This window comes from Dermochelys coriacea, chromosome 1 (genome assembly GCF_009764565.3).
Source record: "Dermochelys coriacea isolate rDerCor1 chromosome 1, rDerCor1.pri.v4, whole genome shotgun sequence".
Taxonomy (NCBI): Eukaryota; Metazoa; Chordata; order Testudines; family Dermochelyidae; genus Dermochelys; species Dermochelys coriacea.
In genome coordinates this window covers 58,061,241-58,078,112 of record NC_050068.2, presented here as the reverse complement: position 1 = coordinate 58,078,112, position 16,872 = coordinate 58,061,241, and the positions used below count along the sequence as shown (strand labels likewise).

The 16,872-nt window shown below is 38.8% G+C and overlaps 1 protein-coding gene across 3 annotated transcripts in view; it reads left to right on the top strand.

The window, feature by feature from the left end:
- RB1 (RB transcriptional corepressor 1) overlaps positions 1 to 16,872 on the top strand; it is a 160,355-nt gene that overhangs the window by 70,150 nt on the left and 73,333 nt on the right. For all 3 annotated transcript variants that reach the window (XM_038386558.2, XM_043504518.1, XM_043504520.1), the window contains one exon: positions 166 to 368. In XM_038386558.2, coding sequence (XP_038242486.1) covers positions 166 to 368 — 203 coding nt within the window. The remainder of the gene's footprint in view (positions 1 to 165; positions 369 to 16,872) is intronic.

Here is a 16,872-nt window from a genome sequence, read left to right as displayed (position 1 = left end):
TAATAGCTATATAGAATTCATTAAATTAGTAACTACATATGCACATTAAATTTCAGTATCTGGAACTTTTAAACAGCAGTAAATCAGTAAATACAGAGGAAAAATTGACAGGAGATGGTATCACTTTAATACTGAATAACTAGTTGTGGTCTTTTTTTACTTCAGGGAATGCTTCACAAACTGATGGCACCAGTACTGAAACGGATTTGTCTTTTCCATGGATTCTCAATGTACTTGATTTAAAAGCCTTTGACTTCTACAAGGTGATTGAAAGCTTTATTAAAGCAGAACCAAGCTTGACAAGAGAGATGATAAAACATCTAGAACGCTGTGAACATCGAATTATGGAATCCCTTGCATGGCAATCAGTAAGTAATGTTTTAAAGTAAAAATGTATTTGTCCACTTTATGTGCCTATATAGAGAAAAGAAATTATACCCAATTCCATTAGATTATATATACAATTGTATTAGAGTTATTAGTAATAAAATAAATCACAAAACCAAAATTAGCTTGGTTTATACAGGTCTTAAAAGATAAAAAACAGAGGGCCAAATTCTCACTGGTATAAATCAGTTTAGCTTGACTGACTTCAATGAACATATGCTGGTTTACAATTATCTGAAGGTCTGGCTCAGACTATTTTAAATGCACTACTCCCAAACTATACGTAATATTTTGGTGCCAGTAAAAGAGACAAAAAATAAAAGCATAACATTTATTAATTCATGTTTCTTTTTCTTGACACTTGTTGTTCCTATTCAGAGCAAGAGCCTTAGTACAGTACTTGGATATTATTGTTAGTATTGCTGAATACTAAATTTCCTTGTCCCCTACACTTGGATCAGTTTAGATTTCTTGGTAGCTCTGTGCTGACCTGATCTTGAACAAACTGGTCAGTGGTAGCAAACTTGTGATATTTAGTACATGTTTCAGGCTTGTAATGAAAAGTCAGTTTAATATGTCAAGGGAAGAGGACCATCATGGAAGAGTCTGTTCACTGAAATGTTAATGTCTGGAGAACAACTTTGTGTAGCTTGTTTTAAATGAATCATAAACCTGCAGCTCTTTCCTTTACAATGTTGCAGAATTTGTCCCTTGCAAGGAATGCGATCCTTGTGTGTATATATAACTGAAGTAGTATAGAGTAGAAGTAGGGAGGTGGTGTTTCCACTCTATAAGAAATCAGTGAGACCTGTACTGAAATATTGCATTACATTCTGATAACACTTTGAAAGAATGTTGAGAAACTGGGAAGGTTTCAGAAAAGAGCGAAATGAATGCTTTGAGGTCTTGAAAAGCTGCCTTATAGTGAGAGACTAAAGAAGCTTAATTTATTTGAGAGAGTTTTAAAAGATGTTGACTTGATCAGAGTCAGTAAGCACTTAGAGGGCTCTTCAGTCTATTAGACAAAAGCATGATGATGGCTAAAAGCTGAAGTCAGTAAAATTCAAATTAGAAATAAGGAACAAATTTTTAAATGATAGTGATTTGCCATTGGAACAGAGTACTAAGGGAAATGTTGGATTCTCTGTCTTAGTCTTCAGATCAAGATTGGATACTTTTTCTAGAAGATATGCTTTAACAGACGAGGTACCTTTTAGTTTGCGCTAGCAGGGTCTGAATGGAGCAGTTAGACTGCAACACATTAGAGCGATCTACAATCAAATCCCTGTAGTCTGGGCTGTGGTGCCATGTCACAAGCCATGAATGAAATGTAATGGCCTGTGATGTACAGTGGTCAGACTAGAAGATCCAGTGGTTAATCCCTTCTGGCCTTAAACTCCTTTGTGAGTTTTTGAACATCCAAAGTCTGAAAGATGAAACTAGGTAAATTCAGAATAGGAGTATGATGCAAGTTTTTAGCAAATTAACAGTTGGAACAACTTCTCTAGACGAATGTTGTGGATTCTGTCATTTGAAGTCTTTAAATCAGGGTTGGATTTTTTTCTAGAAGATATGCTCTAGCTCAACCAGAAGTTACTGCATCCGAGGAAGTGAGCTGTAGCTCACAAAAGCTTGTGGCACCTTAGAGACTAACAAATTTATTTGAGCACAAGTACTCTTTTCTTTTTGTGAATACAGACTAACACGGCTGCTACTCTGAAACCTGATTTGATACAGGAATCACTTGGTGAAATTCTGTGAGCAGTATTATGCAGGAGGTGGTATATTAGTTTAGATGGAATAAAGCGGCTCAAAGAATGAAAGGTCTTAACATAACCCAATCACTATCCAACATTAAACTAGTTTTTAAACAAGGTTTTAATATACAAAGAGCTCAGCGTGCTTAGTATCCTGGCGCAAACACCATTAAAAATTCTTTTAACCTTTTATGAAAGATTAAAAAAAAGAAACAGTTAAAGCATTTGAAATGTTAAGTATTAAATAAGGCTTTAATTTTAACTACATTCCTTGTTCCTTTTCCCTGTAGCTGGAGAGAGTTTGTGAATGAAAAATTCTCTTGTTTTGACAGTCTTTTAGATGGTATCAAAGATGTCAATAACTGTCCTTTTGAGGAAAAGATAGTTGAGGTGTACTGAGACTACTCTTGATGTTGCTGTTAAAATCCAAGCTTATTTCCAAGAAGACAAAACAGACTCACTCACACACACCCACCCACCCACCCACACCAAAACAGACACATACACCCACACCCACACCCACACCAAAACAGACACACACACACAAGGGGAGAGGGAAGAATAGCAAGGACCAGAAAATGCAGCTTCTGTCCCTTATGTTCACTCACTTGCAAGCTTGCTGCTGAAAAACATGGGCTCGCACATGGTGTTATCAGCCACTCTGAGATCTGGCACACTTGTACCAGTATTTGGCAGTTTAGGGCATTGCTTTTAGCTGTCTCTTTCTAGTTAAAGGTTTTACAGCAGTGTTGCAAAATATGCAGTCTTGATTGGCTAAGCCAGACTCTTATTAGACAGAAGAAAAAACAGAGAAAGATAGGAAAGAATAATTAAGGTGGGGAAGGAAGAGAACATACAAAGGGGAGGTGGAGGAGAGAGAGTCTCACATCCATTTGGCATTTAGCCAAAGTGGATGGAGGTGGCAGTGTCAGCTGGCTCCTTCTCTCTGGCCCGGTCAGGTCAGTACATTTTTCGGGATTAGAATGAAGAAGGTCTAGGGTCCCTGGAGACAGTGGGGATGGCAGTCATGATGGTAAAGCTTGTTCCTTCCCCTTCTTCTAGTTGACCAGCGCAGTGGTGGCCTCCATCTGTTCATCCATATTTTCTTATCAAAGTGACACTTTTTTTTTTTTAAGGACCCCAAAAAGGAGTGATGGGCAGGTTAGTCCATCCTCTTATTATTTTGTGCACTAATAGGCCTAATTTCCAACACCAGTTTGGGTTCATTGTTTTTTTGGTTTTAAACTGTCTTGTTTGCCAGGCATAATCTTAACACAGTCCTTGAATTACATTAATGAGCCTTTTTGTTTGTACCAATTTAGTCTTTTTTTTTTTTTTTTTTTTGCACCTTTTCTCATTTGGCATTTGTTGTTATAGGTTACTGTGATATTTTATGAACTTTTTTATTTGCTTTTTACAGTTGAAGTCACAATTAGGGTAAATTGTAGACCCATTTATCACACCAGACGTTAAACTGAGTAATCACAATAGTGCCTTCTGACCTGAAAATCTATGAACCTTGTATATTTAAAACAAACAAACAAAAAAACACGTCAGTTGAGGTGAGGAACAAAGAAATCTCTGACCTTTGAAGATGCTATTTGGGCTGAGGTTACTGAACATTGAGGAAAGTAATAATTTCATGAGTGGTGCGCTAAAGATAGAAAATTCAGAAGTGCTGATCATTGGCTTAACTCTTTACATTGGAGATAATGATTACTATTAACCTCAATTGGAGCAAAGATAGGCAAGTTCTGAGTACTTTTGAAAAGGCTTACCCTGCCCCCACACAAAGACCGCACTTTCTTTTGTGACGAAAAATTTAGATCCAGTAGTTAACATTTTATACAGTACCAACCTGTGTTGTCAATTTTATAGCAAGTACAAATTGTAGTCTTCCATTTTGTGTAATTTTTCCTTTAATTTAACTCTCTCAAATTTGTGTCTTGCCTCAAACTGACTAGAGGAGTCCAGGTGCAATTGCAGTATCTGAAAAAGAGAACACTAGTCCACAATGCTGTACACACAAATCTGAACTTAGTTGCAATATACTAAAATTTAGCATGTAGCAAGTGTATATTTTAACTATATACAATACCTTGACAGTTCTGTTCTTCGTAAGGATGTAAATAAAGTTTTAAAAAGTTAACTGTTTAAACAATTAAAATTATATTGTTTCAACAGTTAACTGATTAAAGGGAGAGGGGTTGGGTGAGGCGAGGGCTCGGGTCGGCTGGCTGGCCAGCGTGGGGCCATTGTGGCTGGGGCTGGGGCTGGCCGGTGGGGGTTAACTGTTAAGGTTGGTTAACTGGTAAGCCTAATGCTTACCAGTTAACCCAGTAGTGGAGCAGGGTAGTCTGCTGACGTGCCGCCAGACAGTTTGTTCACATTTGCATGGCAGCTCGCAGGGGCAATGGTTCGCCATTCCCAGCCTAGGAGTCGGACCTGCTGGCCACTTTTGGAATGCAGACTGTTTGAAGATAATTTTGGAAACCGTTAATATGCCTTCTTAATTCCTTAAGACAAAGATATGCCCCACGATACTCCTTTTCTAAAGTTTGTTCATGCTACACTTCACTGACCATATTTTTGATGTACATATAGATTGATTTCAATTTGACAAATGTGTTCAGACTGAATGGCATGAAGATTTAATTTTTATTTTGTATTTAGATTTGAACTAAGAAATACTTATCCAAGACTCTAGAAGCCCTAACATATAATTAAATTAAATCAAATCTCAACAACATTAAAATCAGTTCCATAGGTACCTGGCTGGCCAGCTGGGGCCCTGTTCCCTTCTTCACTTAGGAAGCACACTCTTAGCATTCTTCAGAGACCCTTTCAAACACATTTTTTTGCATTGTGCCTGGAAGATCACCAAATTTGGGCTAAGTTCCAGAGTCTTAAAGCCCTGGCAAAGAGCATCCTGCCTGCTGCTCCCTTTCTGATAATGAGGGGGATCTAGCTTGAGTGTTTCTGCTTACCACAGCTGTATCAGTATGGCACTTAGAAAGGCATTCTCACTGCACTGTTAAACACTTCAAAGTTTGATATAACCCATATTTGATCTGGCATAAAAATTACATGGATTTCTTTCCTCCTCACTTCCTAATAACTGAAAATGCATTTCCTTCTGGGAACAAGGGCTACAGGGTGATTTAGAGTAAGGGTAAGAGTAAGAGTTTAGAGTAAGTACTTTGAGTCTGCAAAAAGAAACCGAAGGCACTGGGATTCTCTGCAGGTATGCACAAGCATCCACGGTAGCATTTCCTGTCTATAAACCTGCACTTTGTCAGTGCTTACGATCATACAGGTTATTGAAATCTGCATGACTTATTTGCTACACAGTAGGGTTCCTGTAAACGCTAGTTCTCTGCTTGAGTACAGTAGGAGACTGGCATGGCATGCACATGCGATCTAAAACACTTTCAGCAAATTTTTAATCCATCAGACATGACAGAACTTCTTTTGGGAGAGAAAGTGGATAACTTGTGACTAATTGTGTATAGTGTTTAATTACAAACTTCCTTTAAATATGTTGTGTTTTTATTTTGATCCTAATTTATTTAGGAAAGTGTAAAAAAAAAAAAAAAAAAAAGTTGTATTTTGGGAAGTGTCATGAGTAAGGCTACAATTTAATCATGGGTATTTTTACTAAAAGTCATGGACAGGTTTCACAGACAATAAATAAAAATTCATGGCCCTTGATCTGTCCATAACTTGTACTATAAATACCCCCTGACTAAATCTTAGCTGGGGGCTTGCTGCCTTAGGAGGGATTCGGCAGGGAACCCCTGGGACCACTGCCGGAGGCTGATGAGCTGCGGCTGCTCCTGCCACCCCTGGGACTGCTGCTTAGCAGATCCGGGGAGCCAGCCACACCGGCCACTGCTTGGGCAATTGCCGATCCCGGGAGCCAGCCACACCAGTTACTGCTTGGGCAGTCCCCGGGCAAAGCTGTGTGGGGCTGCCTGAGCAGTGGCCGGTGTGGCTGGCTCCGGGGCCACCTGAGCGGCTGGCTGCGGAACCGCTCCAGCAGCAGCCAGTGTAGCTGTCGGAACTGGCTGCTGCAGATGTCATGGAGGTTAGAATGGAAATACTTGTATACAACTTAATCGTAGTGATTGCATCCACTCCTGCTATCAATAATTCTTTGAAAGGAATGTTTTTAACAATTTTAAAAATAGTATAACTGTGTCAGTTAGTTAAAATCATCATGTTTCCAGAAATCAGTCTTTGGTACTTAGTTGTTAAATATATTGCTAATTTTCAAAATCCAGGCTATGGAAACAGGCTTCAAGTTCAAATGAAACCCTATTGTTTCCCCAGGAAGTTTGACATGCATTAAGCCAGAGGTGTCAAGCTTTGTCTAGAATTGTTCACATGGCAAAAACAAAATTGAGGAAAGCCTTCCAAATTGAAAAATTGCCTGCTCATGAAAATGAATCATTAAGGTCCTGATTCAACAAGGTACTTAAGCAAGTTCCTAACTTCAAACATGTGAGTAGGCCCACTGGCTTCAGTGGTGCCAGACAGAAGGTTAAAGTTAGGTACTTTCATGTAACCGTTCACTATTGTGAATAAGGGGTACATGATGTGGAACTAAACACTTTGATACTGGTCACATTGGGCCTGATCCAACTCCCAGAGAAATCAGCACGGTGCCCCAGGACAGGTAGGGGCTAGTCTGCCTTAGCGCTGCAGCACTGTCAACCGGACTTTTAATGGCCCTGTTGGCGGTGCTGACCAGAGCCACCAGGGTCTCTTTTTGATCGGGTGTTCCGGTCAAAAACTGGAAACCTGGTCACCCTATTCTCAGGGCACAGCAATCCTCCCACACGCTACTGATTGAAGGATCAGACTTTAGTTGCTTTGAGTCCAACTGTGCAGGCCTCCAAAAGAGGAAAAAAACTAATGTTGAACACCTCTAAAAATGATCTAATATAGCTTTTTTTTTTTTTTCCTGTGTCCCAAATTTAAAGTCTGATATGTTTGGCTTTTCAAGGGCTAGGAAATGAGTGGTGGGTTCCATTGGGAACTTGGGAGTTTCCTCTTTCTAGTACTATAAAGCTCCTATTTCTGATTCTGTAGGGCAACAGAATTTAAAGTTGACATTTTTAGATACCGAAAACTTGTCACAAGCTCAGATCTAAATCTTGCCTGTTCTGGGCTTTGAGCAAGTGTAATTTGTGAGGCAAAGGAAACATTTCTGTGACATATGGTTTTCCTATGTATGTATGCAGCTTGCAGAGTGGTAGCCGTGTTGGTCTGTATCAGCAAAAACAACAAGGGTTCCTTGTGGCTGTAATATGTATACTGCTCACTGTATTTTTCACTCCATGCATCTGATGAAGTGGGTTTTAGCCCACGAAAGCTTATGCCCAGATTCATTTGTTCGTCTCTAAGGCGCCACAAGGACTTCTTGTTGTTTTTGCTGTGTATGTGTATAAGAGAAATTATGCACGTCACTAGAAGCTCTCTTCAGAAGGGTGGATAACTTGAAAGATTATAGTTCAGACCTGTAAATATTTTTTTATTTTTAAATACTTTGCAAAAGCAGTACAAGGCATGTGACTTGTGGTTTGTCATAAAGAGCACACTTCGTTAAATGCTTGTTTGTTCTTAATTTTAACAAACCACTTGGATTGTCTTTTCAATTCAAATCAGCCACACAGGAAACAGATCAATTTCCTTACTCTCATGTTAGAGACGTGCTTAAATAAAATGTGTGACATGTTAGATTGTACTGATTATTTGAAATCACCACTTGATGTGGTGGAAAATTTAATACCTTTATTTGAGCCAAGCATCATTATTAAATCATTATGCATGTGAAACTACCATAAATGTTAATGGAAGTTTCACAGGAGTGTTACATGATGGGAAATAGATTTCATGAACTAGAGAGAGGGTCAGTGGGGAGTACTGATGTTGGTTTACATAGGTAAACATAAAGAAAAGAATGCATATTTCATTAATAACCCTTTAAGCTGTGCATTAGCTAACCTCAGTAACCACATGGTTTTATTACTGTTAGATTAGTGCTTTCCCTCCACTGAAGTCAGTGGAGTTTCACTAGTGTAAAACTGGTATATAAGGATAATTGAGTACAAGTGTGAACATGCTTTTCCGGAAGTCATTGTAATGGCTACCAAGAAAGCAATCTTCTCTTAAACAGCTTTGTAGCGGTTAATTTTTTTTAATCCAAAGAAAATGGAATCTCTGGAGACTAAAATATTTCTTTGTGTGCTGAAAGCAGAAATTTCTTTAGTAGAGGTACAATGTACTCTGCTACTATGAAAGAAACTTGAGTGAAAGTAAACTATTATAGATTAGGTAACAGTAGAAGGTTTTAAAAATAATAGAAAGTTTTACAAATACTTAAATCATCTTTTATATTCCATAATTTGGAGTGTAACTCGGCTTAGTTCCTAAGTCACTGAATAGCCAAACCTAGTCAGTAGCTGGCTTTCTTTCGCTATTTATAGCTATTTATAGTAAATTGTCCTACTCTATGCTGGCTTTTTTGGTTCTGGCTTTTTTATTCCCTCCATAATGTGCAATTTCAGACAGGAGTCTGGTAAAATTTAATTTTTGGTGACAAACTGGGTACAGAATAACTAAACAAACTAACTTCCAGAGATGCACAATTTAAAGGCATCTTGCAGAATTTTACTCTGATCTTTCTCATGTTTTTCAAGTATTGTAAAAAAAAGTTTAAATTAGAGTCTTGTTTCTATCTTATTGGGAGATGATATCCTGTTACACACCAGTCTCATGACTGGTCCTTGTAAAAGTGTTTATCACTTTCACAGTTATCTGATTTAGCCATCTGTACTTAGGAAGGAGATCACACTTTTGTAGGTCATCTCCTGTGTGAACATCAGAGGGTAGCCTGCCAGAAGAGAGGAGTGAAAAGCTTTCAGGGATGGTTTCAGAACTAACCGTTTTGAAAAGTTTCAGAGTAGCAGCCGTGTTAGTCTGTATTCGCAAAAAGAAAGGAGTACTTGTGGCACCTTAGAGACTAACAAATTTATTAGAGCATAAGCTTTCGTGAGCTACAGCTCACTTCATCGGATGCATTTGGAGTGAGCTGTAGCTCACGAAAGCTTATGCTCTAATAAATTTGTTAGTCTCTAAGTTTTGAAAAGGTGTCCTGCTCTACATTGGTTCATTCATGATGAGAATATTTTCCCTCCTCTCAGTTATTTATATCCTTATCAGAGCACCAAGTGATCCCCTTGTTTTACTTGCTTGAAACCCCTCCTATGTTGAGACCATGATCCTGCCAGATGCAGACTGTTTGGAGGTAATTTTGGAAACTGTTAATATGGCTTCTTAATTCCTTATTAAGACAAAGGGATCACTGATAGACCCCACAATACTCCTCTTCTAAAGTGTATGTTCATTCTACACTTCACTGACATATTTTTGACTTATGTATAGATTGATTTCAATTTGATAAACTGAAAATGCATTTCCTTCTAGCCAAGTCAAGTAAAATTTGCACATGATAGGGTTGGTTTACTAGAATATTGTTCTTATGGGGATGAGTACCCTTACCAGGTCTCTAACTTCTTCCATGTAGCTATGCCTAGAACCCCCTCCATGAGCCCTTGTGCCATGTCTTCTTTTTTCTCTCCTTCAAATCACACACTTCTTTCTATAACTTCTGATAAACATATAGTGATTGCAGTCTGTGTGTACACCCAATATTCCATTAAAACCATTTAATGAAGTGCAGTGCTCTTTTTACACAGCCTAGTACATATTAATGTAATAGTGAATGTTTGCTGGCACACGTAAGACAGCTAAATATACATTTAAACTAGGTTTGTAGTTAACTGCCTCATCCTTTTAAAAGAAGGCTATACTGTGAGTAAAATGTAATTGAATAGTAAATTGCTGCTGAAGACATTATTAAAATATCCCAGAGAGAAAAGAATTTCTTCACTGAGCATATACTCGACCAGTATGTCAATGAAACCAATTTAAGCACACACGCGTATATCAGTATTTTTGGATTATAGTAAGGTTGAAGGAAAAAAAAATTATTTGAAACAGTATGTAATTTTAAAGACCATGGTAATGGAAGAAGGAGCAGAGTTAAGGTTGTTTTTGCAACCTTAACATTATTGCTTTCAGACTTTCCTGTGTGCTAACTATACAACTAAAACGTTCTGAATATTATTTTTCTTAAAATAACCCAATAGCTGAAAGTTTTGAAAGTTATTAGCAACTGACAACATAGTTAGAATGGAAATACTTGTATATAAAATCTTAATGTAGTGATTGCATCCACTTCTATCAGATAATTCATTGAAAGGAATGTTTTTAACAATTAAAAATAATATAATTGTCCAAACTTAGTTAAAATCATCCTATTTCCAGAGAAATCAATCTTTGGTACTTGGTTGTAAATATATTGCTAATTTCAAAATCCAGGCTATGGAAACAGGCAGTCAAGTTCAAATGAACCCGATTTTTTTCCCCCATGAAGTCTGACATCCATTAAGCCAGAGATGGAGTTGATCATGCTTATGTTAACATAACATTCATAGATTATATATTGAAGTAATTATGATCATCTCGGCCCAACTCTATTAAAAGGTGCAGCCATCATGATATAATTTGATTCAAGTACAAACACAACCAGAAATGAGTATGAATAGCCATCAGCGACTGTGCAGTGCAGCAATTCATAATGTATGATTGTTCAGTTTTTCACCTAACTGTACAGCTTTTTGTATGCACAAGTTCAGAATTCATCATTTGCCTCTGAATAAAGGAATTTCAGCTAGTCATGAAAAGACAAATTAAGGCATGTTAGCATGATAAAATTCATCGGTAATAATAAGTGCTGTCCAATTTCCTTTATGCTACTACTTGGAAACATTTGACTGAACTCACTTCTGATTTTTAACCTAACTCTTCCTCTTAAAAAAGAGATTTATTTTTATAAAATCTGCAATACAAACATTAAACTGAGAATTTCTAAGAATTACTTTTTATTGTGTTCTGTTTATTTTACTATTTTGTTTCTCGCAGCTTGTAAAATAGACATGAAAAAGCTTAACTGTAATTTCTGGTCCGTTTTCTGGTCAGTTTCAGCTTTTATATACTACCACAAATTTTGAATATCTGGTCTGCAGATGCTTTAGGGGAATGTTTTTTTTAAAGTTGCTACTAGAATTATTTTTAGATTCTTGGAAACAAATTGTTGCTCTAAGTCTTGTAAAAGTTTGGTTTTTCAAAGCCTGAATTTTGACTAAGGACTTGTCTACACTGGCAAGTTTCTGCACAGTAAAGCAGCTTTTTGCACTCAAACTGCAGATGTGTACACTGCCAAGCCACTTTGTGTGCAGAAACTCCTCAGTTGCAGCACATGCTATTTGCGCAGAGGCTCCAGTGCTCTATTGCCAGTGTGAACACTTGATTGCTTTCTGCCTTGTAATTGGCCTCCGGAGCTGTCCCATAATGCCTCAATTGACTGCTCTGCTCATTGTTTTGAACTCCGCTGCCCTGGAGACATGCGACCCTCCCCTTTAAAAGCACCTTTTCTAACAGCCATTGTGTGCTGTGCTGATCTGCTGTGGGACACAAAGCAAACCATTAATGTAGAATGCTCTGCTGTTGAACACAGAGGTGTGTGTGTGTGTGTGTGTGTGTGTGTGATTGCTGTGCAGAGAGTCCAGGGAGAGAGGTAGGGGCTGATGTCGGGGTTTCCCCCTGCCTCCGCTGGTTGCTTCCTGCCGCTGCCTGAACTTACAAGACAGCCAGCATGCTGACACTCTCTGTCCCCCAAAACACACTTCCCCCCCATACACGCACACCCTGTCTGTCTGTCTCTCTCTCACACACACACACACACACATGCACGCACAGTGGAAAAGCAGCTGGCAATGTAGTAGGCTGCCCATGGAACAATGGGATTGGGAAACCTGCATCATGTGACACTGTGCTGGCCCAATGAGGTATTGCAACTCCTTTCCAAAGCACCCTGTGGCCAGTTGCATAGTGGGATAGCTGCCACAATGCACTGCTGTCTTTGCTGTTGCAAGAGCTGCTAATGTGAATGCACTCCAGCGTCCCAAGAAGCACAGTGTGGACATGCAACAGCAGCTTATCTAATGTAACGATTAAAATCAGTGGAGTTATGCAGCTGTTTATTAACAGTTTTACCTGATATATCTGAACACAGCCCCAAATAACTGTCAGAGGTTATATGACACTCACTGTTTGTTGGTGCATTGTGATTTTGAACCATTTTGTGCTTTACTTTCCTGTGGAAGTCAAAAAAGAAATTCCCACTAGTCAGCAAGGCAGGGGTCCCAAATTAACTTTTTTTTTAGTATACTCTTTATCAGCCATATTCCATTCTTTTCTAGCACTCAAGGTGATAGCCTGGTCGGAATTTCCAAGAGGAAATTTCACCATTTTGAAAATTTGGTCTGTTCTGATTCAGAATGGAATATTTTCAGAATTTCCTGCTTATGTAACTTTTGTAAAATTTTCATTTTGAAAACACTGAAACATGTTCTCTAAAACAGTGTGTTCCCCTAGCAGCTCCTGAGTGGAATAGCAGCAGTGAAACTGACAAGAACTATTTGCATTGTTGTTGCCATGTTGGTCGCAGGATATTCGAGAGACAAGGTCTGAAGTAGTCCAGCTCTGTGTAGCTCAAAAGCTTGGCTCTTACATCAACAGAAGCTGATCCAATAAATAATTACCTCACGCACCATGTTTCTGACAAGAATATCAGTTTTAGTCAGCAAGCTGCCAGGGTTCCAGGGTCCTTAGCTTCAGGACAGCTTGGTGACTCCACATCTTCCAGATTCCTGGGCCAGCCAGCTTACTGAACTGCTTAACTGACAGGCCAGCTGGCTCCCCAGGCTGCAGGTGTTGCCCCAGAAGTCTGATGCCCTGGGCTCCCAATTCCACATCAGTCTTTTTGGTAGGCTGCTGAGGAGTTGGGCCGGTGAGCTCGCTGGCAAGTTTCGAATGTGGCCTGTGTTCCACTGGAAGGTTAGTCAAAATTGGCATGTTTCCACAAATATTTAGCTTTCAGTAAATTCGCAGTTCCCAAGGGAGAAACATTGTGAGAGAATCTCTGAGAAGCTCTATTTAGTGGGAATGCAGTACCTGATTGTCCAACTGAAATGTTACTGCTTGTTTTTAATTTTGGGTTTCCTTCTTTGATGAATATTTTCTCTCTTTCCCTGGGTACCCAGATATGTAATGCCATAGTCATAAAGTGCATGTGTTGCAAAATTTGTAGACCACATAGTGGAATTGCTGTGTTTACTCTATTAAGTGAATAACTAATAGTATTTCATGGATAGGCATGATTGTTTCAATGTACGTTGTGTAACCTTTGGATAATGTTTTGAAATTGCTTATATTTTTTTCGTTCTGTTATATGAATTACTTATCCTTTTTGTGCCAATTAAGCTTTTCTAAATATATAGTTAAAATACCAAATGTTTACTATTTTAAATATTGTGGTAGTGCCCAGATGGCCCCCAGTTAGTGATCAGGACCCCATTATGGTAGGCTCTCTATATACATTGTTTCTAATCATGTATACACATGGAAAGTAATCATAACACAAATTTTCAGTGTTTATTTTCATCTATTCATTTTTTTCTCCTTTCCTCCATCTCCCCCACTCTGAATAACTTGAACACCACTTGGTATTTCCTGTAGTTTCTCTCTCACATGCTGTTAACAGTGCTGATATTACATGGGTGGGGTAGGAATTGTAGTCTCACTTCCTTCTATCAGATGGTGTAACTGCCTTTTTTTTTTTTAAAGCTTACAGTAGGCTTGTCTGTGGGCTGATACCAACAAAATTCAGTACGTGGTTGCTCACAATATTCTGAAAATTGTGTAGTTTCATAATATAATTCCTTTGTACAGTACCATGGAAGCTTTAAAGAAAACACTTAAATTATATTTGAGAGGAAAACAAAAATCCTGTTGTGCTGAACGAACATTAATCCGCTGCTTTAGGAGGATATTAAATTTAGAACCAGCATTTATTGATACCCATAATAGATGAAAGGTAAAGTATTATTGGGCTAAATTAAGCCTTTAGATTCCTCCCTGAATATGGGGCAGTGATAGTTAGGTTACTCTGGAAAATAATTCTGGAGTAGGACACTTTTTCCACGAGGAGAATAAAAGATGCATCATAATAAAAGATGCAGCATATTTCCCCCTTTGTGTCTAGCTACCTTCATTGATTGCTACTTAAACTTTTCAGCTAACAGAATTCTTAAATTCTCTTTGTTTTTATAACTTAAGAAACGAAAATTTAAACAATTTGCCTTAGATTTACACGCAAGTATAAATATTTCTAAACAAAAATCCCTGTGTAAGATGGTAGATCGCTCGTTGCCACCTCACTAGAGGAGAGTCAGAGTGCAATTTTTGTGAAAGTCCACTCGTCGTCGTCCCACACTGGTATAGTTATATTATTAAACTAAATCTTGCATTTCTAAATGTTACAAATGAAAAGTAGTTTAAAAAAAACAAAAAAATCCTTCTGACCACAATAAACAGAAATTCTGAATGGTTTTGAGCCATATACTCAAAGCTGTCCCTCATCTTCAGACATGGGAGTGGAGAGGCTTCCACTCTCTGTCTTTGCCAACATTACTCTTTTTATTGTGAAGCCCCGCTACACTGGAATAACAAGGTCTACAACATATTGCTGTACAGCTAGCAGATATCTGCACTGCAATCACTGTTTTCTTTGTTTTAGAAAAATCATCCACAACTGCAGCATTTGTTATAGCTAAAGAATAACAATAGTTAAAGCTATTTAATCTTTTTATTACGACCTTGGCACAAAAAGTGGGAGTGTGCTAATAAAGTTTGCAGATGATACAAAGCTGGGAGGTATTGCCAATTCGGAGAAGGATCGGGATATTATACAGGGGATCTGGATTACCTTGTAAACTGGAGTAATAGTAATAGGATGAATATAATAGTGAGAAGTGTAAGGTTATGCATTAGGTATTATAACAAGAATTTTAGCTATAAGTTGGGGACGCATCAATTAGAAGTAACGGAAAGAGGAGAAGGACCTTGGAGTATTGGTTGATCATAGGATGACTGAGCTGCCAATGTGATATGGCTGTGAAAAAAAGCTAATGCAGTTTTGGGATGCATCAGGAGAGGCATTTCCAGTATGGATAGGAGGTTTTAGTTACCGGTATACAAGGACTGTGAGGCCTCACCTAGATACTGTGTGCAGTTCTGGTCTCCCATGTTAAAAAGGATGAATCAAACTGGAGCAGGTACAGAGAAGGGCTACTAGGATGATCAGAGGAATGGAAAACTTGTCCTATGAAAGGAGACTAAAGAGCTTGGCTTGTTTAGCCTAACTAAAAGAAGGTTGAGGGGAGATATGATTGCTCTCTATAAATATATCAGAGGGATAAATACAGGAGAGGGAGAGGAATTATTTAACCTCAGCACCAATGTGGACAAGAACAAATGGGTATAAACTGGCCACCAGGAAGTTTAGACTTGAAATCAGACGAAGGTTTTTAACCATCAGAGGAGTGAAGTTTTGGAATAGCCTTCCAAGGGAAGCAGTGGGGGCAAAAGATCTATCTGGCTTTAAGATTCTACTCGATAAGTTTATGGAGGAGATGGTATGATGGGATAATGGGATTTTGGTAAGTAATTGATCTTTAAATATTCAGGGTAAATAGGCCAAATCCCCTGAGATGGGATATTAGATGGATGGGATCTGAGTTACCCAGGAAAAAATTTTCTATAGTATCTGTCTGGTGAATCTTGCCCATATGCTCAGGGTTTAGCTGATTGCCATATTTGGGGTCGGGAAGGAATTTTCCTCCAGGGCAGATTGGAGAGGCCCTGGAGGTTTTTCGCCTTCCTCTGTAGCATGGGGCCTGGTTGACGTGAGGGAGGCTTCTCTGCTCCTTGAAGTCTTTGAACCATGATTTAAGGACTTCAATAGCTCAGACATGGGTGAGGTTTTTCATAGGAGTGGGTGGGTGAGCTTCTGTGGCCTGCGCTGTGCAGGAGGTCGGACTAGATGATCAGAATGGTCCCTTCTGACCTTAGTATCTATGAATCTATAAAGATGCTTACAATTTAAGGCAAACAAAATTAATTGTTAACTACAGGATCACAGGAACTGTGGCTCTTCATATTTCAGTAGCTCTCGACACACTCACGGGCCTGGAATTGCTCACTCTTTGCTGCACTCTTTGGTGTAAATCTAGAGCAGTGGTTCACCATCTGCAGCCCAATCAGCACACAGCTGCGGCCCATGTGACCTCCTCAGGGCCAGACAGGTAGTATTGGATGCAGTCCACAGTGGTAAATAGGTTGAGAACCACTGATCTAGAATAATGGATACTTTGCGTAGGGAAAGAGTCCCTGCCAAAACCAAACAAAATACTGTAAGATATGGATCCAGTAGGCTCAATGCTGCATTTTTTCCACTGGAGGATAGCAACTGCTGCATGTGAAATGGAGTTAGCATTGTATTCCCAAGAGAAACTGAGTACTTGTGGCACCTTAGAGACTAACAAAATTTATTTGAGCATAAGCTTTCGTGAGCTACAGCTCACTTCATCGGATGCATTTGATGGAAAAAACGTTTTCTTCCACCAAATGCATCCGATGAAGTGAGCTGTAGCTCACGAAAGCTTATGCTCAAATAAATTTGTTAGTCTAAGGTGCC